The sequence below is a fragment of the Copadichromis virginalis genome, linkage group LG7, assembly GCF_057382275.1.
Source record: "Copadichromis virginalis isolate Kocher_CV1m ecotype Utaka linkage group LG7, C_Virginalis_male_GT1.1, whole genome shotgun sequence".
NCBI classification, from domain to species: Eukaryota; Metazoa; Chordata; class Actinopteri; order Cichliformes; family Cichlidae; genus Copadichromis; species Copadichromis virginalis.
Genome location: NC_140624.1, coordinates 43,429,039 through 43,456,774, shown reverse-complemented (window position 1 = coordinate 43,456,774; position 27,736 = coordinate 43,429,039). Strand labels below are relative to the sequence as shown.

The following is a 27,736-nucleotide window of genomic DNA, read 5'->3' as shown; positions in this document are numbered from 1 at the left end:
GTTTAGTTGTCTTTACTTAAAAATCTACCTAAAAGATTAGACTGATATTTTTGTGATTAGCATGTGTACTTGCCGATTTTCTTTGCCTTACCATTTTATATTGTATATTTACATATGTCAAAACTCACTGTATTGTTTGCTATTTTTATTTATAAATATAACTGAGTTGCATTGAAACTTTGTTCAACTATTAATAAACAAATGATAATTTTTTTTGAAGGTGGTTGTCACCTTCTCATAACCACCCCCAGTTTTTGAAAGCCTGATTGAGTTCAAGATAAAATTATTTATTTTATAATTGAACCACCTATAGACAGTTTGCAAGTTTTAAGCATGTGTATGATTCTGAGCTAAAGATGAAAAATCACATGTATTTAGTTCCAAGGAGAAGAAGGAGTGATAGGTATCCGGGGCATCATCAACCCCAAATTCATGATGTGTAGAGCACATGTTTTAGGCGACTATTAAACCAGATATTACTAACTTTGGGTTAGGTCTGTTTAGAAGAACCTACCCATGTTTTTCTTCCTGATAAATGTCCTTAAAGGTGGGTTAAATTTTCACAAAGGTGGTTCTCAAGCTTTTTTTTTTTTTTAATTTTTATTTTAACTGAGAGCACTCACACATGACTGAAAGCTGCAAAGGAAAAAGGTGCCATCATGCATTTCTGGTAGCACCAGTTTCTGTTAAGAGGATCGTGGTTTATGATGGTTTACGTCACTGTGTTTGTGGTTTATAGACTCAACCATTAGTGAGGTGGCTGTTTTCATTTCTGTAAAGCTGCAGTAGCTGTCACTGTGAAGGTGGTTAACTCTGCTGTTATCACTACAAGGGAAGCATTGAAATAAAACTGAGATGTTCCCATGGTTTTATTCTGTGCTGGTAAATTCTAGCAAAATACAAAAAAAAATTTTTTGTTTCCTTTCATGTTTACCGGTTGCATAAGATGCTACTGGGGGGCACTTACTGAGAAATAGGTCAAAAGCCACAGAGTCCCTCTTGCACTGCCAGCCTCTTAAACACAGGGGGCCTTCTAATAAAAGTAGTCTTGAAAAGCAAGTAAAGAATGCCAAGTTTTTAAACCCGAATCGATTTAGTTGAAGAATACAAATGTAAAGCTTCAGGTCAAGTAAACCAAGTCACCACAACAGTTAATGATCTTTCCTTTCACTTTATTCATGATGTAGCTTCCAAACAGTAAATATTACATCACACACACAGGGACACTGAGCTAGTGTCTGTTATGGATATGACAACATTTAAATGCTTTTGCAACATTAAACAGACAATGTGGATGACTGAGCTGAAGGCCTTGTCTTTGGGAATGTATAGGTGGTATGGTGCTGTTCTCTCCATGCCAACAACAATAACTTAAATTACAATATTTACAAGTTTTACAGAATTAGTAACGTAAAAGTTTAAAAAGAAATCATTTGGGTACGTTGTTTAGCAAACATACAAAACAAATTAACCAAATAAGTGACAGGTTTCCTGATCGAGTGCACCAAAGTAAAAATTACTCTTCACTTGCACTCTCTTAGGCATCTCGAGTTTTGCACCCGTCGTCTTCATGGTGCTTTTGAGTCCTACTGGAGACAAACATCTTTATGATTGTATGGGACAGTAAAAAGTGACACATGCTTGAGGTTTTGTTTTTGTTTTTAAATTACGAGGGATCTGAACAGAGCAGCAAGTGCAGAGACAGGGAGCCCGTAGATGATTTGATTTGTGGAATGTACACTTAAACATCTGCATACATGTAGAGCAAAATCTGCATTTCACAGAAACTTGACAAAGGGCAACAAAGAAAATGCACACAAAGGATATGTTGATGAATCTCTCCTCCATTCTTTTCTGCTGACAGGCGTCACTGTAAACGGTCTTCAGACGTGACCACACAACCCCACCTTCATTAACTTGTAAAAGCTCGAGAAATTACACGTTAGGGGAAAGAAAGTACTACAGGTCCTAGATGTGCCACTTTTTATTCCTCAAAGTGGTATTTTACTTTTAGCTAACCACATCCACGCATTCAGTTGGAGTCAAAATTAAAATATTTCCCATGTTACGGAGCTGTCACAGCTTCATCCGCTGCACCACAAACAGCACTGCTTCACAAAACCAAAGCATGCAAACAAACTCTTCTTTAAAAACTTTTGTTTTTAAAGCAGCTGAAGGAGATTTTTCAGCTGGACAGCATTTTAGGTTGTTGGGATGAATGTCAAAAAGCTCAATGTAAAAAAACAAATAAAAAAAAAAAAACCCCACACAAATCTTAGCACTTCAACATGTCACTTTTCAGAAGTCAAACAAAAGGTAAAAAAAACCCACTACAATAAAATAAAGCACAAACACAATCAATGCATTTTTTTTTTGTTTTCAGTGTAAAGAAATCTCTTTTCCATTTTCTTCAAATAGAACTCTCTCATAGCTTATATCATCTCTTTGTCAACACTCCCACATCTAACATTACATTTTGACAGTAAATGTATTACAACTAAAACTGCATTAAAAACGTATATAAGCAGATCTCCTGTCATAAACAAGTCAAAGTATCTACAAAAACTGGACACATTTACCATATTCCACTCACGGTCTTTCTGTACAGTACTTTAACAGTGCAAAAACATTCAGACTTCAGCCCCAAGATCAGCCTAAATGTTAAATATCTAACATTCAGTCTAATATTTATGCTGTTTCTCTCCAGACAGCCCCTACATTCAGATTTGATTATACTTGCTAAATGAGTTGACAGATAAAAGATTAAAAGACAGAAAAAAAAAAGTGGAATTCATGTGAAGGCATAACCAGCCCCAGCAGCACCTAAGCTTCTGTATACCTGAAGAATATAGTCCAGGTTATTGCAGCATTTTAAACATGATTGTGATCAAAGATGCTAAGAGACCACGTTCAGCCCCTTCTGAATTAAAAGCTATACCCACGCTTTAGCGCTGGGTAACGAGTGTTTTCTGGACCCATTCTCTGCCTTAATACCAGCCACCTTTTAGAAAACTAATCAAATTAATCCCTTCGACACCGCACGTTGCAAGCAAAAAGGCATGGTCTTTGATATTAAGCAAGTATAGAATCATTAAAGTGTCAGATAGTTTTTTCTTCTTCTATATAGCAGTTTAGTTACCTAAAGTTAATCTAAAGCAAACACACATACACAAAAAACAAAACTTTGAAAGAAAAAAAGAAAAAAAAAGAAGTTATTTTGGCAACGGTTTTGAAACAGTGCGTGTGCACTTCTGGTCACCAGTTGTAGTAATGCCGCATACTGTACACTTCCTGTCAGCAAGAAAATAATTACATAAACCCCAAAAGAGGAAAAAAAAAAGCTTAAAAAAAAAAGAACACAAACAACACAGGAAAGCAAACAAGGGGTATAAAACAGATGTAGATTTGATGAGGATGATAGTCGGACAATCCAACTTTTTTTTTTTTTTTTTTTTTTTTTAAATCAGCACATGTCCACAGCACTTCCCCTCCAGTTTGTGATCCTGTGTGACCATTTTGTCTATAGTCCCGCACTGCAAGGTCATAGCAAGGATATCTGTTGATCTTCAAAAGCTATGCGTTTAGATAAGTACCATATGTGGCTAATGTGAATACTTGGAAATAATTGCTCCTGAATGCGATACTTGAAGTGAGGGGAGTCTTCTTGGCATTTTCAGAGCCGGAAGCAAAATCCTCTTTACGTCCAACACGTGTTTGGAGAACCATGAGAGGCGTGTGGAAATTTGGTTAGTAATGTGCGGGGCGCAAACGACTGTCATACTTTCCACATTCCCCAAAATAGTGCAGGGCTATCATATACAGAGCCCTGCCTGCAAAGCTGTGAGGCGCCGTTCAATGCACTCTTTACCTGCAGACACAAAGCAAAGGGAAAGAGAAAAAAAAAGCACAAGTCATGATAAAGCAGCCTATCATACTTGACTTTATTACCACAGGACCGATGAAACACTTTGAATTTATCTGCACAGATTCCCACCAATGAGAGTATTAGCTCAAGGAACATTCCTGAATTAAATGGTGGTTCTTAGCTGCTGATGCTGAGTGGAGGCATTTTCTGTTACTGTGATACGGTGATACTTACATTTGCTAACACTGATGATGTCATCCTGTCCAGTGAGCAGCAGAGACAGGCCCTCCATCAGTAAGAGAGCTTTGTGGTAGCGCAGGACTGATGCTTCCCCCTGGTGGAACATCTCATCCAGTGCAGCAGCCTGAACCTGAGAGGACAGAGTGCTCAGGTCAAAGGTTTGATCTTGTTTTGAGTAAAATATTATATTAAATAATATGTCAAATGCTAACCACACAAAAGGGGGGGGGGCTGTTAAGCTTTTAATGAGGCAGAACAGTTAAGAGCTGACCGGAAAGCTGGGAGAGAAAGTAGGGGAAAGACAAGACAAGCCGGATTCAAACCCAGGCCTCTACAATAATATTACGGCATATGGGTTGCCTACTCAACCCTGGTGAGCCAAAAAAGCACCTTGATAAAGATACTTTTAGATCTAAAGATTCTTTGTTCAATTTCCCCCTATGTTCTCCTCTATTTCTCAATTATCCGACTTTTCTTTCGGTTTACCATCTGCACAGTGTGGCTGAACAGCAGCCGTTCTGCTGTGATGGAGGTGATTTGGTCCATTAGGCGATGCTTCCGGGTAAAGAAATGCTCCAGACGGCTGTTGAGTGAGCGGCAGGATGCCACGCTGGACTTGTACAGCTCATTTAGTTTTCTCACAACTGTATATGGAGAGAAATTAAAAACAAAAAAACAAACAAACAACTAAATACATGAATCATAATTATTTTTATATATATATATATATATATATATATATATATATATCCTGCACATGGCAATTTTATGTTTTTAAGACTGCCACTGAAAAAATGAAAAGGCTCATACCTTGTTTGACAGTAGCAGATGGGTAAAGCTTGCCCTGTTTAACTTGCTCCATTGCTGTGTGTAAGGCATTGGACAAGAGTTCTGCAGTTTTAAGGTAGAGAACCAGCTGTTCTGCATGACTGAGGAGGCAATCACACGTAAAGTACTTTAAGTTAAACTCAATTCTAAAAGGACAAATGACACATTAAACACAATCGATACTTGTAGGATAAAAATCTGAATCACAGGTTTCTGTTTAAGAAATATTCAGCATCAGAAAATTCACTAGAGGCAGTCAAAAACCATCAAACGCAACAACTACATTTACACTTCAGATTAAAGTCTTCCCAAGAAAAAAAAAAACAAAAAAAACTTGAGAATGCCAAAAATCTCATCCTCTACAAATGAGAGTGCCTCAGGCTTTTTACTTTTGCCATGGTGTCCTGAGCAGCAGGCACTTGGGCAGTTTTCTCTTTTCTATTTGCTCCCAGCACTCTCTGGGCAAAATGCAAATATTCTTCATTTCAAGCTGAAGTACACAACAAAAAAAGTCCCGGTGCATAAAAACACAAAATGACCTACATGATGACTCCTTCACTACAACCCGCTGCTTTTACTTTAGTTTTTGTCCTACAGCAAAGATGCATTCAAGCATATAAGCTTACAATTACATTAACATTACAGCAACAAAAATAAAAAATAATTAAATGTATTCCAATTTCTTTTTTCCATAGTAAGTCTCTGAGGCACCAATACAATTTAATAAAAATGTCCAAGACCCCAGAGGCTTATCACCAAACGCGGCGTAAAGCCAGGAAATCGCCAAGGTATCAATTCATCCAACAAAGAGGCACAGCCACAGCAGATACGGCCTTACCTCCACTCTCGGCTCAGCGAGCTTATCTGATCTGCTACCAGGCTCTGCTGCTGAAGGAGAGAGAGATGAGAAAAGTCCCCCTGCTCCCCTGTCACTGTAGCACCACGGGCAGCAGCCACCTCCATTAGACACAGAGCAAAATCCAATGTGAACCGCAGCCTTTGCACAGTGTCTGTATGCTCCTGCTGAACTCCGACAGGCACGGAAGAAAGACAGGCAGAGAAAGGGAGGGGAGGGTATAATGACAGAATTTTAAACGGTGGACACCAGAATGAGGTTTTGCATTCAATCTCCATGGGTGAAAAAAGCCCAGGATTTAAAAAGAGACAGGTCATTCAGTGCTTTCCATAAATCCATTTCAGCTTTTACCTTAAATTATTTTTCTACAGTGTCGTGAACTAAAAGGAAAAAAAAAGAAAGAAAAAACCCCCCCAAAAACCTCATTGACAATGTTTTCCATCCTTCCTTATGGCCAACACTCTTTAAAGGGATACTGAGTATTCTTTAGTTCAAGATCACCCTGACTGATGTACACAAGAACAGGAAAAGTCACTGCTACACACAAGCTCTGAACACAGAAGACTCCATCCTCATTACTTTCCAGAGGAATCTGGCATCTCACCTCCATCAGCGTCTCTTCGGGCAGCTCGGGAGCCTCGAAGGTGACGCGACCACCCATGTTGGCTGTGATGGGATCGGGGAAACTGTAACGAGGACTGGAAGAAGCCTCAAAGCCATCCAAACAGGTGCCTGTCAGAGGGTGACGGCTGGTTAAGGAGCCTGCAGGGCTGCCTGAAGTGAATGAGCCTGCAGTCAGGGAAAGAGACGGCAGAAATGTTACACTCAATGCCCGAGGCAATCATTTTTCATCAGTGCAGCTGGCTTTCATGTTTCCTGATTGTTCATAAATACACACACACACACACACACACACACACATATATACATACATACATACACACACATACATATATATATATATATATATATATATATATATATATATACACACACACACATACATACACACACATATACACACCTACTCTTATGCTAACCAGAACATTTAATTTCCACGTTACTTAAAATGAAAAACTCAGCTCTGTACTGCCCGACTGTGAATCATTGTAATACTGCCATCGTGCTGCAGATGCGATTTGGAGATGAATTACTTGTATTCAGCTCTGTCGACATGTTTTCATGCACAATACCTGAGTATTTTCTCTGTCTGGAGGTAAAGGGTGGAGTGCTGCCACTAGGTGGAGATCCTACAGTGAAAACCACCTGTGCTGGGCTGCCAGAGCCTCCCCCGCCACCCGGGGATCCTTGAGAAACAGAAGGAGGGAACAAATTTGACATTTTTCTCCCTATGAATCACTATCAGTTCCAAACCTTTACATGCGTCAGTGGTTAAACTGCAGAACAATGTGTGTTTTTTCGTTCATGCAACAGTCATGTCTACCTGTTATATCTATGGCTTTTTCAGAGGTCAGGTTCTCTGTGCTGCCTCGGTCACCTGCAGGTCCACCGGGTCCAAACGCAGCCATCAGCAGCACGTCGGACAGACCACCGGCACTTTGAGACCTGCTTCAAAGAAACATGACACAGAGACAAGGTGTTTATTCATTTCCTTCATTTTATTAATTAGCCATATCTATCTACATAGTCTGTAATATAATTTTACATCATATTTGGATAATAAAACAGTACACTATATAATAAAAAGTCCAAAGAATAAAGAAAAGGTAGAGAAAGATTTTAACTCAGCAATGTGTGCTTTTCATTGCCTGTTTTAAACTAATTTTACATGACACAAGCTTCTCTGTGTACCCTGGTTCTTTGTGGATTGCATCATCGGGGAACATAAAACAAAGAACAGCAGAAACAAAACACGACCTTCCAAAGCTCTTGGTATCATCATTCCATCTGTGGATGCAATGAGGAGAATGGGTGACCGGTGTGGGTGCTTGGTGTACCAGGTCTCTGAGCTCTGCTGGGGCAGTCCTGCTGCAAGGAGAGCCTATGACCATACCCTGCTGTGTCAGGAAGGTCACCAGGTTTGGAGAACTCGGAGTCTTGGGGAATTCAAATGGTGGGATGGTCTGGGCGAAGAGGAAACATGGCGAAGAAAAAGGTTAGAAAGGTTGGGTTAAACCAGTTGGTGGTTTTGTCTTGTCTTGCGTACATAAAGAAAAAAACAATTTTTCTCTCTGTTTGACACACAAAACACAGACCTACCCTGGAGGGGGAGCCCAGAATAGTGGGGAGAGGATTACGCTGCATCAGCTCACTCAGTCTGGGAGAAGAGTGTAAGGGGCGGACAGCCATGAGTCCGGCTGAGGGAGTACCCAGAGGGTCCGAGTGCTGCTTTCGGATTTTTTGCCTGCCACCACCAGTGGCACAGTCCAACAGACAGGGGGCACTGTGGAGCCTTGTGCCAAGTCCTGCCCTCTGTGGTTGCTGCTGAGAATTCAGCCTGGGTTCAGTGTGCTGCAGAGCTGCAAAGTGGGACAGAAGGACTGCTAGACAGCAGGTGGCAATGCAACATGAAGTGTCAGACAGGCCTAGAAAACAACAAAGCTAGCAAAGATGGACATGTCCTGTCTAACTCCCCCGACAGCATACATGTCTGGGAAGAGAAGGTTCTGTGCGAGGAGGACTTGAAAGCAGCTGGTGAGAAAAGTATGTGATGGCGGTTTCATTTTCTCAAGCAATAACTTTTAAAACTTCTGACCACACTAACCCAAGAGGAAGAACACCACCACACTGTATTTCACCTCTGTCTGCAGTTCAGTTTTCATGCCAACCACTGGAAATCAATAATAATTTTAGAGGTTAAACTATTCAATAATTTATCATCATTTGCTCTGCTTGGTCTTTTTGTTAGTGGATTTTAATTTAACCTCCAGTTAAAGGTTAGAAAACTCCTCATCGCATGTTCACACAGCCCCAGTTTATGCCTTAAAATGTCTTTGTCTGCTTAGAAGCCCCACATATTCAATTTATAAATACTCAAAAACAAAGAAAAATCTCAGCAAGTCATCGTGCATCAAAAGCTTAAACAACTCAGATAATTTCTGCTATATAAATGACAGAAGTAGATTTATATATACACAAGTTATAAATGACAGTATTAAGTACAACTGAGCTTTAAAAAACAAACAAAGAGAGAAATAATCTCACTTTTCAGATTTCCTTAACAGTTTTTGCTCCTCTAGAAATCATTTGCACCAAAACAAACTTTCCCTGATCTGCTTATAACTAATATCTATAATTTATAATATGGTTACAAACAGACAAAAGACCGGCTGGTGTAGTTTTAATACCTTTCAAATATCGTCACTGGAGTTTGGCACCAACCAGTTAGCTCCAAGCTTGCACTCTATCACTCTACAGCTTCCATATTTTTAAGCCAGGTTGATGCAGAAGCAAGTGAAGCATGGCCTTCAAGTTACCTTGAGGAGAGAGCTGCAAAGTTCTGGCACCTCCCAGGGAGAACCTGCGGGTGGTGGTGGTGGTGGTGATGGTGGTGACAGCCCCCTGCCCATATGGTGGTGAAGGTCCAGTCCTAGCACAGCCCAACAAGCTTCCACTGCTGCAGCGGCGCACTGGTGTTGACAGCCTAATGAAGTGAGTCTTATGAGTCACTGCACTTCCATCAAGAAGTTTAAAAGCTAACCTGTAAATTTAGTTTTGCAACAGTGGAGTTTATACATTTATAAATGTGTGTGTGTGTGTGTTTCTTGATGCAGACCGTGGCGAACCATCCTGTTTGGTAGAATGGAGGTTTTGCTCCATACGCTGGTAATTCTGGACCTGAGTGGGGACTGGAATAGGCAATGACTGACCATGGTTTCCATAGCTACTTCCCGAGAACTCGCTGGGCCTGACAACAGTGAGAATAACCGAGGGTGCCAAGGGAACAGTTAGATAAGAGAGGAGACAGTCCGTGTGCTTTTGTACACACATGCGTAGTTAACACTTTCCAGAGGAAGCAGATGTGACTTATTAATTTGCACAATGTTTACGTACAAACGACACATCGACTAACATCACAAAACAAAAGATTAAGATGACAGTTGTGGAGTAACTGTGTATGTAATAGAGAGATAAACACTAGGACAATTAAGCTTGTTAAACTAATAAAACTGACTTAATTAAAAACCTGACAGTTTATAGTGAAGAAAATTTGGTGCATGAACCTTCGGTGCTTTAGTTGAATCCAAATTACTTTACCAGCTGCTTCTTTCTTGCACCATGTAACTATACAATAGGGGAAATAATTACTTGATATTTTGTTGAATTTGTTCACTTACAAAGAAATACACAGTCTCTAATTTTGAAAGTAGTTTCAGCTATTAGTCTAACTATTCGGATATATCGCAGAAATTACTGTGAAGCCAGACGTGAGGTTGTGCTAAAAACATTGAAACCAAACAAAGGATGGTAAACAGTTTTTAAAAGAAAAATATAAAGGTAAAATCAAAGGTGGTCAAAAACAGCCGATTCAACCCTAGACTCCAGAGGGTTAGGTGATGGAGTGGCCCAGACCAGACCTCAGTCCTTTAGAAAAATCTGTGGATAGAGCTGAAGCTTCGAGTTGCCAAGCAACCTGGAGGATTTAGAGAATTTCTGTAAAGAGGAGTGGGCCAAAGTTGATGGTTTCAAACCTGCTGACCAACTGCAAGAAACCTCTTGCCGCTGTGCTTGCCAACAAGGGTTTCTCCATCAAGTCAAGTTTTTCTTATTCCATTCAGTGACACACAAATACACTTAAACCTTTTTTTAATAATGTGTTTTTTGAATTTTTGTCCCTCCTTTAAAATTAAACTACAATAAAAATTTGAGACTGTTAATATCATTGTAGGTGAGCAAACTTGCAAATTCATCAGGAGATCACCTAATTAACTCCCCCACATTTACCACCATAAGAAAAAATTTGGCTGTGTGCAGTTACCTGACAGGACTTGGTGATCCACTGTAGGAAGGCGAGTGCGGCGGTGTTTTGGCTTGGTTACACAGACCAGCTGATGCTAAAAGAGAGCTAATTAAAGTGGAGAAGAGAATAAAACCATCACAATGTTATTCATGAACAGTTTAGAGGGCGTACACTTTCACAGCTAATATAAGTGTGATTACTAACATAATTTATCTTCCTCTATAAGCCCGATTCTGTAACAGTGCCAAAGAAGTGCATTTAATTAACATATCAGCCGCTGTGCTGGATATTAATGAATAACTAGCTTTTGCTTCTCACCCGCTGTTCATTAGGCTGTCCTGCAGCACTTTACTCTCACTTGTCAGCTCACCTGCTGAACAAAAACAAAACTGTTATAAACTTGAACAGCCTCATAGCACAGCGCTTCAGCTTGAGAAATGCAATATAAATGTCAGTCTATGGAAAGAAAAAAGGCTACAAGATGAATTCAAGTCTACTGAAGAGCTCCATGTAATGTTTATGCAGGGACTCGATGAAAAAGAAAAGTTTTCTTACTGGTGAAGTGAGCAGGCACTATCACAAAGTCATCTGTGTCACAGGAGGATGAGTTCTTGCTGCTGCCGCCACCTCCAGACGAGTCCTTAAGGAGAAAACCAGTGGCCTCCTGGGTGGGAGAGGCCAGAGCTTTGGCTCGCAACTGCTGAATCTCAGCAAGCGACTGCTACAGAGACAGGGAGACAGAAGGTGGCATATTAAACACAGAGGAGGAACGTATAAATTAGTCATCAGAGAAGGGAAAGGTGAGAAAGTTGTTGCTTCTATGAATGCAAATAAAACTTTACACTCATCAAAAAAAAAGTAAATACAAAAATCTCTGTTTTCCTCCAGAGGTCGCCGCTTTGGGAAATTAGTGCACATAAAAAAAATGATAAATTTAAAAAAGTTTTTGGCTTCTTTGGGGATCTTTTGGTGTTCGTGCTCATCCCCTCTGGGGGAAATGCTGGAGGAAATATAAGAAATAACAAACACAAACCGGTGGTGAGGCGAGGTGAGACGTGGAAGAGCTGCTACAAGAGCTGGCTGATGCAGAGCTGGGCAAACAAGTCATGGTCACAGTAGGAGTTGCTGAAATGAAATTCAACACAGTTGTTAGTTTCTGAAAAAAGAAACTTTGTGTGTTCAGAATTAAAGTCCACAGGACTTCCAGGTGTTATAACACCCGTTCTATCTTTACGTGACTGGCCTGACTATCAGATCTCATCCTGTAAACATTGCTTCAGTCACCTTGTTTTATTTTTAGGGTTATATTTTCTATTGAAGCAAATGGAACATATTTTGTATTTGTATCTATATTAGACCTAACTAAGGAAGTAATGCTGTTTATTCTTACTTACTCTTTTTCACAGATGAGCTAGCCTCCAGGAAAGGATGACAAAAAAAGTCATCTACCAGGGAGAATAAATATAATTAATGAGAGGAAGTTCACAGTTTTCCTCTGCATGCAACAAACTAAGAAACTGTAACAACATCTTTTGCATAAGCAAAGTTTGATCCAAACTTGCACGAGTGAAATATGTCGAGTATGAATGAACGTTAAACATTTTCTGACCAAAGTCCATGCGGTCTTTGTGGTTGCGCTGCAGCAGACCCAGCAGCAGCTGCCTCAGGTGGCTTGAAGTCTCTCTGGGAATGCTGTAAAACAAATACAACAACAATCAGTCTTTGCTTCATGCAAATGATTAAAAGGTCACAACTCTACATACAGCAAAACTCCACCTTCAACTCCTACACTTCAACTCTTTATAGATTTTCTAGATTAAGACATTTCTGAGGCAATTTATGTGTATTAGCAAACAAGAATAAATGAATGATTTATGGCTTTTTTCCAGGTCTTTGATAAGCTGACCTACAATATGGCATCTTAATAAGCCACACCTTTCAGATTGGTTCTGCACTAAACATCCAAACAATACTTATATTCTAAGAAATACCTTTAAAATAAATGCAGAAAACTACGAAATCATTTTTTTTTAAAAAACATATCGTCATTTCAACATAATTTCTTACTTGGGGCTGAGATTCTTGTTTTTTTCATAGAACAGCCGGAGATCTTGGGGACTGCTGGCCTGAAGATGGCAAAAAGTCACAGATATATTGGAAAAACATAAGAAAGACTGTAAGAGTATGCATATACACACAGAGTAATTATACGATTACACTATTCTAGTGCATTGCTGTATACATTTTTATTATATCAGGTTTTGTCACTGCACTGCAAACAACACACTCCATTTACTTGAGTAACAACTTTTATGTACACATATCAGAGAACAAGGAAAACACAGCAGGTAATTTAAAAATGCTTTTGGATCAGTTGAGGAACAACACTTAACAGGTTTTGCTATATTACGCTTCATTTTAACACCATTGTCAACGTCCACATTTGGCATCTTTAATCTACATTTAGCCCGATACAGGCTGAGGAAAAACAAAAGGGAGAATTTTTTTTTTTTTTTAATGTGTGATGTTAGAGCAGTTATAAGGAATTCAGTAGAGAAGCAGTGCATGACTGTAGCTGCCAAAGACAAAGAGAATAAAGAAGTCACAATGCTGGAGTTGTTGTTTTGTCCCTGCTGGTGTGCAGTCTGTACTGCTAGTGCAAGAATGCCCACAGATTTGGAGCAAATGACAAAAGCAAAAATATTTTCTAATCTGTGTGCTAGTTATGACATCCTCACAATGAGCTGATATTCCAATGTTTCAGGCACTTTTGATTTGAGGTTTTTATCCATATCCTATCACATCAGGGATGCATGTGCCTGGTTTCAGTCTTAAAGTTCAAAGTTCAACATGTCAGTGGTCCAAAACATGCAGTCCTAAATAACAATCTCCAGCAAAAAGATTATCTGAAGGTCTTGAAATAGATGATAAGCCCCAACATAACAGTTTAGAAAAGCCTAAAACTGGAGCTCTCTTAAAGGCGCAGAGTGGACACACCAAATACTGGATTGACTTCAAGTTCAAGTTTGTTACGGAAGAGGATCTGGGCCACCGGAGGGGGAAAAAAAAAAAAAAAAAAAAAAAAAAGTGGGCACATCTTCTTTTCCAGAACTCTGAGGAAAAAAAAGTCAGAATTCAGCATTCCGACTCTTTTTTTTTTTTTTTTTTACAGAATTCGTTTCTCAAAATTCTGAGATTAAAGTCAGAATTCTGACTTTTTTCTCAGAATTCTGGAAAGGGGAAAAAAATAAAAAATAAAAATAAACGTGCCTGCCTGCCTCCCCCCCCTGGCTTGGCCAAGAATCATTCTGGATATTGTAAACTTTTATTTTACCTGAAAAGGAGCTTTTCCAGTCAGGCACTGAAACACTATTGTTCCTATACTCCACAAGTCAGCCTTGGCATCATAGTTTTGGGACATAATTACTTCAGGAGCCTGGTGAGAAAAATTAAAAAGGGGAGGTGAGATCAATTTTAAAACTTTGAGGGACAATTGATTATTAAATTGATATTATATTCATCCCTGTATTGTTTTACAAATCGCATTTAGTTAAAAATGTAACAAATAAATGAATGAATAGGACTGCAACAATCTCAAACAGCTAAAATCACCATATTTGAATCTGCCAACTGAAACATTTATTCACATTTAAACAGTTATTTCCATTTCATCAGTAAAAATTACCCAAATTGTGCTTACCATGTACATAGGGGATCCACAGAGCGTGGCTGCCATCATGTTGTTCTGAAGGTACCTTGCAAAGCCAAAGTCCGCTGTGGACATAAACGTCCAGAAGGGAAGGAACGGCGGGGATACAGAAAAAAAGGGAAAAGAGGAGGATGAGTAAATATTTGGTGCCAGAAAGGAATCCAGGTGTACCTTCATAATATTTACATTGTGGCAAAAAAAATCATTTAAATAAGAGAAAAATGGAAAAACAGACTAGCAAAACAAACGAAAGAATATGCAATACTTGAGCGATAATGGGCGAGTCTTGGCGAGCTTATGATTTAGTTAAGCTCATGGAAATTTAGTATCATCACACTGGAGTTTACTTTGAATTATGACGTAATTAAAACACTTCTTAACCACAGAAGATCAATGTAGCACACTGGCTTGTTGATTTTATTTTTTTAGATGCATTGAACAAACATAGCCTAATACTGTATTCCTATACAAGTTTTTGTTATTTAATATAATACAATGAGAGAACACCTCAGCGTCGTACATTTGATTGCTTATGCATTATTTAAATGCTTTGTTGCGGTTTGTCAGGAGACTTATTTTTGTCAGTAAGGCTTTAAAACTGACGTAAATTTCTCCATCTTAGCAGTCAAAGCAAATCACATTTGGCTTTTTGCAGGCCAGTTCTGGCCCTTGGGCCTTATCTTTAACACCTCTGCACTGGGTCATCACACAATGATGACCCAGTGCAGAGGTGTTAATAAAAATCTGGCTAAAGGCAACAGAAACTTTGCCTTTAGTCAGATGAGCTCCTAATACCAGACACCGTTTCAAGATGGGGCCCTGACTCACTTTTGGAGCTAGCCTCGTGTGATCATTTAAGTGTTTCTTTGCTTGTTTGTAGTATTAAGTCATAATTTTGTAATCCGTATATACAGTACATTTTATAAACAAAAACTCTTAAATGTCTAAAATGCACTCAGCCTCTTAAACGAATCAACAAACCGCTTGCGAAAAAACCTTGTGTAGGTACAGCGTGTGCGTGTGTAGTCAGCTTGTTTGAGATTGCGGTGGCTTTGCTATGCATTCAGTCTCTAGAGGGGAAAAAATTAATAGGCTAAGGGACTAGTAGAGCTTCCAAACAGCTGAACACACTCGCTCTCACTCACTTGGGAAAGATACTTCATAATTATTCAATTTAATGCAATTTAGTTTTATTTATATAACATCAAGGCACTTCATATTGTAAGGTAAAGGCCTTACAATATTAGAGCCCCACCCAAACGATCAGACAGCTTCCCATGAGCAAGCATTTGGCGACAGTGGGAAGGAAAAATGTCCTTTTAACGGGAAGAACTCTGGCTCACAGAGGGGCAGGCATATGCCACGACTGGTTGGGGTGATGGGAAAGAGAAAAGAAGGTGAAAATAAAAAAAAAAACAAGGAGACTTTAAATGAATGAAACACCATTTCTTCTTCTTTTTTTAAGTCATTTCCTTTTAAGGCACATTGTGAATTATACCAGCATCTCTGATCTGTTGCCTTGAGCGATGTATACAGTGAAGCTGTAACACTTAACAAAATAATCAACCTCTGTGGGAGAAGACTTTAAACGGCTGGTGTCCACTGCTGTATCTCCTGACAAGACCATGTTTTTCCCAGAAAGTTTTCCATTTATTTATGAAGCTCACATGCTGGACGCCACTCGGACAGCCAGCAATTAGTGACATACAGCTAAACATGTCACGCTTGGTCCGACTGGGTATGGGATCAGAGAAAACTACAGAGTATGACATTATTTTGGTAAAGTTACACACCTGCTCCATAGCCTTAGCCAGGAATTTCAAATTTACTTCAATGTCGCCTGCTCTGGCACCTGGAATACTTCTGACTGTGTCCACTGGGGTTTCTAGTTTCATGTTTTTAAGAATAGAGTCACCAATAGCCAGACACTTATTGATTACTTTCTGTTGCACCAATATCATCTTCTACCACATCAATCAATTTTAAACTGGATGACACAAGTGCATCTTGTAGTTGTAGAAAGCGTCTTTGCTTTGCGGCATTTTTAAACAGCGTGCACTCTCAGAAGAACAATAGCAACACTGCAGAGGTAAAATGTGAAATTCTATATGTAATCAATTTCTTCAAACAAGTTTAGCCTTCTGAGCTTCGGGTAATCAATTACCTCAGGGAAATCATTATGAGATCCCATTGCAATAAAACTGTCTATAAAAAAAAGTTGATTATGTTGTAGGAATTTCCATAAGGAGCTTTTGAGATTGAATTATTTTTTTGCTCCTGTAAATTGTTCTGCTGCTTTAAATCCCACAAGTTTTATATTTTAAATGTTTTGCCATCACTTTAAAAAAATGTATTCTTGTTTGGCATATTAATCAACAGATACTACAGAGCTTAAAAAAATCTTAAAGTCTCCTAAAGTGTGTTGAAATGCTTAAAAAAACAAAAACAAACAGTATGTATAATCGCCTTAAAGACTCTCACATAACCAAACCTACCAATCTTGATGCAGGTGTTGTTGGAGTGTGACTTGCATCCTGGTGGGTAAGAAAGCAGGATGTTCTGTGGCTTGAGGTCCCTGTGAATTATTCCTTTGGATTGTAGGACCCTCATGGCTCCTGCAATCTGCTGCAGGAAAACCCGAATAGTGTCCTCACTCAGTGTGCCCTTAGCTGAAGGAAAAGACAAAGCAAATATCAATTAATCACTAACTTTGATGTGAATCCTACAGGTTACGATGCAAGTAGAATTTTCTTAATGAGGACACAACATGATGATATCGGTAAACCTATCACGAACTGAATGAATCTCTCTTAGTTTATAGTTGGAATACAATGATTTTATGCAACAGATCATTTTAATACATTTCCTAAATTATCTGCAGCGTGTGTTTATTCCTGGGTTCTCTAATATCACCCAACTGTCATGTCCTCTTTTGTGTCTCCAGCTCAAAATGATACAGTATTGCGTTATGGACACTTCCTTGTCTACAATTGCTCCATGTCCACATCCCTTCCAGCAGACTTTTAAAGACATGCTGTATTCGCCTTGAGCTGGAAGCAGTCTAGGTCATTTATTACAATGGGGAGAGGATCCAAACCCATTTTTCAATCATGCTGGCTATTAATAGAATAGGATGGGATTTCTATTTAGAGTCTGGGTGCAAAATTACAGGAAGTTTGACGGATATCACAAATGGATTGATGGTCCTGGCTATTTGAAGCCCAGAGAAGTTTGGTGAGGATACGACGAAGCTGGGAAAATCTGTAGTGCTGAGAAATTCCCAGTTTTCTACCATTCTGACTCAAAAGTGAGCACAAGGTGGCTCTAAGTATATGATCAAACACTGTACTGTGTTTATTAAAAGACAGAAGAACAATGCAGAGAGGTGTCTCTGGTCTGAATATTCTTTAGGCACTTGTTACGGCCCTAGCAGGGCCTCTCTCCTGAAGGTGCCTGTGTGGGCGTGTCCCACTACCTCTTGTGCCTGAGGTGCCACCTTTCCCTTTTGTGCAGCTGACTCTCGTCAGTAATCAAGGAGATTTAAGCCCAGGGAAAGGTGAGCTCTGGGCCAGAGTGCCAGTAGTGGGGTTACAGCTTGTGAGCTGAGTGGTTGTTGTGTTTGCAGCTAGTGAGCTGTGTCTTTGGTGGTTTTCAGCTAGTGAGCTGCTCTTTCTTTTTGGCTTACGTTTTACTTTATTGACCAACGCCTGAGTTTTGTTTGTTTTCTTAAATGGTGATAGCGGCTTGTCCGTCTCTTTTAGTTAGTATAAATTGAATCTTTAATAAAATTCTTTAATTTAACCCTTTTGCCTCCTTGACTCCTTTTTCTGACCTGGTCACTTTTTGTTACCTCCCTCTCCCCGCCTAGACCCCTCAGGGGAACGTAACACACTATTAAAACGTTTGGGTCCAAATCTGTTAGTGACAAGCCAAATCTGCTGCTGCTGCTTTCAGGGCTAAACACAAAAGCCTGAAGTCTCACAAAACAAAGATGTGACCTGAGTGTTGGGAGGTGACAGAAAAATAACTGTCATAACCAGCACCTCCCTTTGAGAAATCACTCTGACAAATTCTTTAACATAAACGTTTTGTCACAAAGTGCTTTACTGGAGGCTTTTACTAATTTAAGGTTATAATTAAGACTATTGATGATTTGGCCATCATTGCAGAATCCATTTTTTTAGTTCTATGGTTGCTCTGCTGTTCTCTTATTTCTGAAATTTAAGCTCTTTCCTGAACACATGTCTATGCCAAATATCATCATTTACATACATATGAAAATATGCCAAAAGTCCAGTTTTCATCTCGCTTGCTAGGAAACGGATATAATCGTTGTGTTCAGATAAAAGAAGGGCATTCAGGGCCTGCTTTAGATCTAGAAAGACTTTTGAGCAAAGATTTTATTCCTGATTTAACTGATTTTTTGGATTAAGAAGCATTTTGAGTACATTGAGCATAAGTAGATAAACTGTTGCACTTACAGTGTAAGTAGTCAGCGAGATCGCCGCCGTTGCAGTACTGTGGTTAAAAATAGTGACAGGGCAGGAATGAAGGGGAGGGGGAGAGAGATGAAAAGGAATAGCATTAGAAAACACAGGTAGCACCGAGGACTGAGGTGTAACCACAGTGAAAAAGACTCTGAGATCACACAGCCTCTGAAGCAACTAGAAAGCAGCAGAGATCAGAGGAGTGATTTGCCGAAGAGTGATGTGTTTACAGATTTATACCCTTGTTCCCATTCCCAGCATTAATATGAATGAACCCAGAAAAGGACGGGCTGTGACAGGTGAGGCCGTAAAATGCTGCCTCACAAGTAGTTTAATCTCTCAGACACACAGATCAGCATAAAGAAATCTGCTTTTGACTTATGGTATAGATCTAGACAGCAATTGTATATTTTTATTTTAATGGCAAAGTACATGACAGAACACATTTGACAGCAGAAGATTAAAATGAGGATAAGAAATCCAAAGTTCTTCTGCCTGGCTGTCAATGTCGTGTACACTCACTAGCCACTTTGTTAGGTACACCTGATCATCTGACCACAGAGAGTGATCCACAAAAAAGTAAATATTCAGCGAGCGGCAGTTCTCCATGTAAAATACCTTCCTGAGGCCACAGGAGAATGACCACTTGGTAAAACCAAGGTTTGCAGAAGACATCTGCAAACCTCTGAATGCATATGTCGAACCTTAAAAAAAGTGGACTACAGAAGCAGAAGACCACAGTAGGTGCCACTCCGGTCAGCTAAGAAACAGGATACTGGGACTTCAAGTAAAGGGGGAGGTCACCAAAATTGGACAACAGATAACTGGAAAAATGTTGCTGGAGCTGATGAGTCTTGATTTCTGCTGCAACAGTCAGATGGTAGGTTCAGAATTTGGTGTAAACAATATGAAAGCATGAATCCACAAAAAATCAGCAGCATCTGTGTGATGATATCAAGTCGATATAGACCTAACCCTCTTGAATCTATGCCACCGAGATCTGAGCCAGTTCTTAAGTCAAAGAAGTCAGAGATCGAACCTGGTACTAGCAAGGTGTACCTAATAAAAAGTTTAGTGAGTGTATATGTATTTTTACAAAATACATTAACAAAAATAGCAAGCAATTTTTAATCGCTTTGACAAATACTATAAACAAAATTTACATTGATAAAACATAGTCTGGCATGTTCCCTTGAAGAAATTATTTAAAATGCACAAAACAAGAGTATGAGCATCAAAAGCATCAAAAGCAATTTGAGAACTCACAACTCCCTCCATTTATGGACTTTCCCCCTCTAATTCATAATCAGGACAACAGCATCAAATCACAGCAAAAAGAGTAGTGGCTGTTAGCCATTTAACCCCCCCGCAGATGCCAGAGGAGACAGCTAATTTTAGCCCTGTTAGAGTTCAGACAATACAGCGCTGAGCAAACAAAGCCAAACATCCCAGCAAGCTTACCTCCATTACCAGGTACACTGAGCTGGCAGTTTCCTAAAGAGAAGGGAGATAAGAAGAGTGGGGGTAAACATACACACGCCAGCGGCAGACAAAGCAGAAGGAACAGATGGTTCCTGTACACACCACTCATGTTAAAGCAAGCTAACGAGGTGACTTAGACTAGAAGTATCAAGCAGCTTAAACAGCTGCAGAAAAGTGAAAATAAGTGGCTAAAATCCAGATACAGATACCGACAAGTCTATAAAAGTTGCACAATGGGAGGAGGATTAAAACACCAGGTCTGTATAGGCAGAACCAACTGATACCCCTGAAACACCCGTTTTCTTTTTTTCTTTGTTTCTTACACAATAAATATGGAGGTGGCGTGGATTAAAAAAACACACACAAAAAAACCCCCCCACTTGAATTGTATGTCTGCCATCAGAAATTAGGAATCCGAGTGGAAATAAATACCAAACAAAACAAAGACAAAAAAAGGCACTGGCTATTGGCCAAATGATTTTATATACCACCCAAAAATTCAATTAGTGCATCCTTAAAAAGCAAAATCAACACTGAGAACTTAGAACCACAGAAACTCAAACATCTATTGTGCACTTTGGAAACAGTCCAAAACTTATTTTAAAAAAAGGAAAACTTTGTGAAGGGTAGTCAAGCCCATTTTAAAAAACCTCTCTTATCTCATGGCAACAGACGACTGTAGTCTCTCTCTGACCTCGATTCAGTATCTCACTAAAGCCAGCAGTCAGAGGCCAGACTGTTTTATACAGTTCAGCTGAGTCAGGCTTTCTGAATAGTTGTCGTTGGCTTTATTAAAGATGGACGGCCAAACACAAGCAACCAGTGAGTTTAGGGGCGGTGGGGAAACACTAAGCTAGGTAAATAACATTCGATGAAATAGTTAAATAAGAGGTTTGGTGTTGTTGCCGTTTGCCATGGCACTGTAATAGCTTACAATTAAAAAAAAAAATCTGAACTACGTCCTGGGTTATAATGACTCAGTCACACTCGAGTGAAAACTGGACTTTGGGGTTTGGCTCAGCTGATTGCCAACTGATTATATTCCCAAATAAAACCAAGGTTGTCATTTGGCAGTTCAATAAAATTTCTAGATTTCTTTTTCAAATCTGTGAGACTCATGTTGGACTTCGTGTGAACTTCAGCTTCAATTTCAACGAATCGCTTTATTATCAGAAACAGATTGCATGCGATTGCCAACTTGACCCTGTTTGAATGAGTCTGAATTCTTTAGCCAATATTCAGTTGTACGCTGACAGCAGGTGAAAGGGTTTCTTTTTCTATATGTCACTAGATGTACAGCTTGAGAAGATCTTGACAATGGTGTTATTTGTGGCCATGGCTCTGACTGGCTAGTTGACTTTTTCAACTGTCAAACAATGGTTTAATATCAAGACAGATCAGTCGATCTGAGTACAGCAAACAGATTCAAAGGTCTGGACCCAGATGAGTAACACTAACCCTTCAAAATTGAAAGCCTACAATACACAAATATTTGACTTGCAAACCCATCTTCAGTCCCTTTCATTGCTGGTTTCCAGAGCTTGGTTTGGTGTCAGTTTCTTTAGGACCTAATTAGATAGATGGATGGATTGCCAGCTAAGAAGATCAGCACTGTCGTGCCACAACAAACCTGTAATCTTAGAGCCCAGCTCCAACTATCCCCAGCCAGCACGGACGATAAAGAGAGAACAGGGTATTTTTTAAGGTTCTGCATGTCCAGAGAAATGATTGTTGCTAATTATTTCAGTGCTTTAGTGTGTAAGCAGCAAGCAGCTCATATGATAGCATGCAACACTGTTCTTCCATTATGAGCAAGCTGTCAAGCTTAACCGATATGGGCAGAGAATGATAGCTCAAACCTTCAGTCCGCTAATGAAACTTTCAATATGTGCACAGTTTTCATTTTCTCTTCACACAACAGAGAAGGAGGATCTCATCTCAGTTCTTAGAGTCAAGGATTCACATTTCATTTAAAAATAAATAAGCAGATCACAATGAAACAACCTTCAAAACTTCTTTGCAACTTTTTAAAATTACAAACATTTTTAAGAGATTTGTTCCAGACCAGTTTCTTCAATGACACAGCATCAGCTACCTGCTGTTAGTCTGCAAGAACAACGCAGCCTTTGAAATTAGCAGAATTTGCACGTTTGATGTTTTTTTTTAAACCAGATGGCAGTTTGTTAATCAAGAACTACAAAGACAGAAGAAACACCTGGTGAGTTCAGATAAGAGTTTGTGTGTGGAAGTAAGGAACATTATATCTAAACTAACTAGCAGGTGCGGCCATCACAGAGACATCACTGAGAGTGTGGACTCTGATTAAAAATGCAACACCTTTTGTTTATTATGGTGAGCCAGGATATCTGCTTCTCTAACCATGAACAACTGGTAAAGAAGCATTAACACAGTAGCCTGTGCCCTGATCAACTTGTTTCTGCCTACACGCACAACTTAAATTGCTACACTTCAAAGAAAGACTTAATAAAAGGAGGCCATCAAGAACAGGCCACGTAGCAGCAGAGAGAATTTAAGCACTGGAAGGGTTGGCCAAGTTCAACGGGCCAAAAAACCAGAGTCGCCAGAGCAGAAACAAACAGTTTTAAAACAAACAAATGTTGGAAAGCCTCATTTAACAAATAGGTAAGCCATAACTGTGCAACTAGCATGAGACACAAGTGGGTCATGTGGAAAAGCCACATCCAGCAGCCCATCTGCTCCGCTTTCAGCTGCTGTCTAACAGGGAAAAATGAGAAACCTTAACATGTGATTTTGACACTTGTGAATGTGATGCTACATACCTGAAAGTCCAGTAAAGCAACAATGTTCTCATGCTTGAGTTCCTACAGAAAAGACAAAATACTTCAGGTCACATATCGTTATCATCATCACATTTCTTTTTACATGCTTGTTCAGGTCAGGGCATTCTTGTAGTCTGTGAGAAGCTTCTGAGTACTCATTTTCACTATAACAAACTCTGCGTTCAGTAAGACAATCGTGCTGAGATAACCACTCCTCATATTTCACTAACACATCTGGCACGTGGCCAGCTGTGAATACCATATTACCACAGGTTCAGATGCCAGGTGACAGATTTAACTACGAAAACATACATCAATCAATCTGATGTTGAACACTAGGCAGGGGGTGTTCTTTTGTCTCTCTCTGAACTTGACTTACCTTCAGTATTTTGATCTCCTTCCCCAGCAGAGTCTGAGATTTGGCTAGGTTCTTCTTGTTGATGCATTTTACTGCCACCTCCCAGTCATGTTTCTGGAGCACAGAAACTCAAGTCATTTGAAGAAAGAAATAAAACACTGCAGAGAATGAGGTGTGCTCGAATGTCAGAAAGTGTCTGCACTTTGTCTCACTGCACTGCCATCTGTCAAATGTATGGTTTGGTAAAAGGAAATGTAAAGTGTCACACTATGGTATATTTGTTTGTTGACTACCATGAAGTGTTGGCCTACAAGGAAATGACTTGCTGAGAGTGTAAACAGCCAGAAAGTCTGATTGCTAAGGGTTTTCTCCTCTTTTTAAGGCAGACTCCCATGCACCATATTTCATATGAATCACTGCAGTGACCTTGGCAGTGGATTTTCTGACCTTGCAGCAAAATTAAAGGCAGTTCACTACCGTATTGTAAAATGCACTGAAAACAGCGGATGAAAATTATTCTGTTCACTTCAATTTTATTTATATAGCACCAAATCACAACAACAGTTGCCTCAAGTCTCTTTATATTGTAAGGTAAAGACCAAACAATAACACAAAGAAAACAGAAAACCCCAATAATCATATGATCCCCTATAAGCAAGAGATTTGGCAACAGTGGGAAGGAAAAACTCCCCTTTAACAGGAAGAAACTTCCTGGTCTAAAAGGACCAGGCTCAGGGAGGGGCAGCCATGTGCTGCATCCGGCTGGGGTGAGGAGAGGAGGACATGCTGTTGAGAGAGCCAAATATTAACACCAGATATTTAAATGCATTATGGGAATCCCCCAGCAGCCTAGTCATATAGCAGCATAACTTTGTGCTCTTCTGCTATCTGTACCTGAGCTGTGGTAACGCACAAATTTCCCTGTTGCAGGATCAATAAAGTTTTAGCTTATCTTAGGATTCAGGTCCACTTGATCCAGCCCTAACTATACGCTTTATCAAAAAGAAAAGTTTTAAGCCTAGTCTTAAAAGTAGAGCTAGTATCGGTCTCCTGAATCCAAACTGGAAGCTGGTTCCACAAAAGAATGGCCCGAAAACTGAAGGTTCCCATTCTACTTTTAAATATCCTAGGAAATACAAGCAAGTCCGCAGAGAGCGAAGAGCTCTAACGGGGTGAAATTATCATCTGTCTGCCAATGTAGTAAAGAAGCAACATAGATGCTTCAGGCCCACATGATCCCCTGAGTGGATTACACGTCTCAGGATGGAGCATTTCCATTTCATATCCATCCATTCTGGGTGTAGTACATGTTTGAACATGTCTATTTGGCCTCAGTGTGGAGCTTTCTAAGGAAAACAATACGTGTCTGGTGGCCTATATTTACATTAGCGACGCTGACACACAACATCTGCACCACAAGCCAGCCACAAAAATAAAGGCAGTCACACAATAACCAGGCATGCTTTCCTAAAATGTGTCGCAAGTATTTAAATAAGGTATTTCAACGTTTTTTAATACAGCTTTGTTATTTCAAGGAACATCCTGTATGTGAGACTAGGCCTCTTAAGGGCGTACAATGACAACAACTACACCAGATGGCGACCTACATTTAACAGCGCAACAAATCTGCCTTAAAAAAAAAAGACAACGGATTTCTTTATAGCAGCAATAAAACGTATTATAAACTTGCAAAGGGGTAATACTCACCTCTCGGTGTCTACCTTTAAAGACCACAGCAAATGCGCCATGCCCTATCAGGTCCTTCCGACTGAACTCAAATTTCCCCACCGTCTCCATGTCGAGCCAAAGTCTTTACTTTTACACTACTAAGACCTGGACAGATGACCAGGAGACCTCAGGTCACCCTTCTTGTTAGAGAGTCCTTTCTCCTCTGTCAACTGGGGCCAGCTGCAGCGACGTTCAGCCCCTCTTTCTTTTGCCATAGGCTGCCTACCTTTCAAACCGGCCTCTTCTCTCATGTTAACACGGATACGCTTTGAAGTTTTTATTTTTATTTAAATCGTGTTACTTCTGACAAAGCCATGAAGCAAGCTCCATCTTTGACAGTGCGGCCAACATGAAGTTAGCTAACTTAACGAACGACTTTCCTAGCTGCTGTCTCGGTGGTGCCACCTTAAAAAGCAGCTCGCTGCGTTTTGTTTATATACAGGAGGTCCTGACTTCTGTCGCCTAAGCGTCCGTACAGGCGAAACGAGCCACGGTATTAAACTCAAAAGAAAAAAACAGGTCTAAATAGCAGAGACCATTGCTAACCCCCCTTAATGCACTGCAATTAGCAGCTGACTCGCTGAAGTCACAACATCGCTCGTGCCGTCGAACGCAGTCTAGCTTCTGAAACAAAGCGCATGCGCATTGCGATTAAAGCTGTGGGTTTGACGTCACGGAGCGTCCCTAAAATGAAAGAGTAGATTTGCTTTAACTTTATTAAACAAGATCAGACTGGAAAAAGAAGACGCTTCGTCTCAGTATAAAACAATGCATCAGATAACTATTATGTGCGGATGCGTGCTAATGTGTACGCTGGAAAAATAGGCCGAAGCAGAAAACGAGAGAAAGACAGGTCCACTAAAGCCTTTGTTTACTTAGTTATTTCACACGGAAAAATGGCAATCAAAAATCTTTAAAGAAAAAAAATGTTATGAGGTCTTTTTAAAAAAAATTTTTTTATTAAACCATGGTCTTCATTAGAATCCTGTGCCAAATAGAAATAAATTGAGCATGCGAATATTTGCAAATATCACAAACCCATGTTTTTTCTTCATTAGATCATGATGAAACATGTCCAATGTTTAAAGTGAGAAATTTTATAAGTTTTAAGACCAAAATTAAATCATTTTGAAATATTTTTAAAAATTAAAAAAAAAAAAAAAAAAACAGGCCGAGGGGACGTATGCAGCATCCGTCTGAATGCTGCACATACTGCATTCATTACAACAGCATGGCTTCGTAATAGAAGGGTACATATTTAGTGCATGAAGCTAAATACTGGACAATGATAACCCAGGACTGTTGAGCAGCTAGAATCCTCCAATACCATGGAAACTGTGTAACATTTACATTTTTCAGATAAAAATAAAAAGTAAATGCCCCCTAAACTTAATAACTGATTGTGCCACCCTTGGCAGCATCACCTGCAATCAAGTGTTTAAAATAACTGATGACGAGGGGCTCACATCGCTGTGGAGAAATTTTGTGTCACTCATCTTTGCAAAATTGTTTGAATTCAACCACATTGGAGGGTTTTTGAACATGAACGGCCTGTTTAAGGTCATGCATCTCAATTTGATTTCAGACCTTTACTTGACCACTCCAAACCCTTCCATTGTTTTTCCTGAGCCATTCAGACGTGGACTTGCTGGTGTTTTTTGTATCATTGTCCTGTTGCATTACCCAAGTCCTCTTGAGCTTCAGGGCAAAAAAATTGAGACAAAGAACTGAGAGAGAGCAGAATTCATGGTTCCATCAATTACAGCAAATTGTCCAGGTCCTGGAGCAGCAACGGAGCTCCAGATCCTCACACTACCACCGCCATGTGTGACTGTTAGTATGATGTTCTGTTTATAAAACACTAACAGGACTCAAACCTTCAAATACTTCAACCTTTATCTTGTAAGAGCACAGAATATTTTCCCAAAAATCTTGGGGATCATTGAGATGTTTTTGGCAAATGTGAGATGACACTTCGTCTAAGGTGAAATTTGCAATGACTTCCATGAAAAAGACATTATCTGGATGGAAGCATACACTGTTTTAAAACCTGTATATACCTTTCAGCAGTGATTTTGCCTTCAGGCCAAATAAAAGACCAAAAAATATTGAAATCATAAGAAATAAATGCAAAAAGTACAAAATGAAATATGAGGTTTCTAGAGAATGATCTAGAGGACACAAAGGACGGTGACCAATACTTTAAAGTAATATGAAAAAGGCAGCTTTCACAGGGCTCTATGCAGGCCCATGCTTCAGTAGCTTGTAAAAGCAACTTTAGCTGCAATAACTTGAAGCAACTGTTTACATATGACTTTAATACACTCTCATATTCCCCTGGAGGAATTTTGCCCCACGCATCTTTACAATTTTCCTTTGGTTCATTGAGATTTGTGGGCATTTGCTTATGCACAGCTGTCTTAATGCCAGTACAGAATTTTAATCAGATTGAGGTCTGGAC

The 27,736-nt window shown here is 39.6% G+C and overlaps 1 protein-coding gene and 1 long non-coding RNA gene across 4 annotated transcripts; one reads left to right on the top strand and one right to left on the bottom strand.

Annotated features, from left to right (window-relative positions):
• Nucleotides 1–1,155: 1,155 nt before the first annotated feature.
• On the bottom strand, nucleotides 1,156–25,928 carry ulk1b (unc-51 like autophagy activating kinase 1). 2 transcript variants are annotated; one of them, XM_085463504.1, is made up of 27 exons: nucleotides 25,255–25,928; nucleotides 23,569–23,661; nucleotides 23,190–23,231; nucleotides 20,368–20,400; nucleotides 18,901–18,937; nucleotides 16,915–17,088; nucleotides 14,411–14,484; nucleotides 14,045–14,146; nucleotides 12,778–12,836; nucleotides 12,320–12,402; nucleotides 12,105–12,155; nucleotides 11,744–11,835; nucleotides 11,266–11,431; nucleotides 11,029–11,083; nucleotides 10,729–10,815; nucleotides 9,526–9,657; nucleotides 9,227–9,393; nucleotides 8,010–8,269; nucleotides 7,668–7,873; nucleotides 7,234–7,355; nucleotides 6,983–7,096; nucleotides 6,394–6,578; nucleotides 5,772–5,956; nucleotides 4,916–5,034; nucleotides 4,592–4,749; nucleotides 4,100–4,235; nucleotides 1,156–3,868 (listed from the first exon to the last, which is right to left on the bottom strand). In XM_085463504.1, the coding sequence occupies exons 1-27, from the start codon at nucleotides 25,342–25,344 to the stop codon at nucleotides 3,813–3,815; spliced, it is 3,078 nt and encodes a 1,025-aa protein (XP_085319630.1). In that variant the 5' UTR covers nucleotides 25,345–25,928; the 3' UTR covers nucleotides 1,156–3,812. The 2 variants fall into 2 exon arrangements, with proteins under 2 accessions (XP_085319630.1, XP_085319631.1); XM_085463505.1 differs by having other exon boundaries at nucleotides 11,029–11,080.
• On the top strand, nucleotides 7,330–11,756 carry LOC146705716 (uncharacterized). 2 transcript variants are annotated; one of them, XR_014921407.1, is made up of 6 exons: nucleotides 7,330–7,386; nucleotides 7,646–7,905; nucleotides 8,004–8,453; nucleotides 9,188–9,401; nucleotides 9,524–9,666; nucleotides 11,310–11,756. It is a non-coding gene; the product is annotated as an uncharacterized LOC146705716 (long non-coding RNA). The 2 variants fall into 2 exon arrangements; XR_014921406.1 differs by having other exon boundaries at nucleotides 8,004–9,401.
• Nucleotides 25,929–27,736: the final 1,808 nt, after the last annotated feature.

Bases quoted from the DNA above. Each gene is read 5' to 3' on its own strand.
- ulk1b (XM_085463504.1), bottom strand. From the start codon at position 25,344: ATGGAGACGGTGGGGAAATTTGAGTTCAGTCGGAAGGACCTGATAGGG. The intron at 18,938-20,367 runs GTAAGCTTGCTG...TTTTAACCACAG, and splicing joins CAGTGTACCTGGTAATGGAG to TACTGCAACGGCGGCGATCT. The intron at 14,147-14,410 runs GTAAGCACAATT...TTTTCTCACCAG, and splicing joins GTGGATCCCCTATGTACATG to GCTCCTGAAGTAATTATGTC.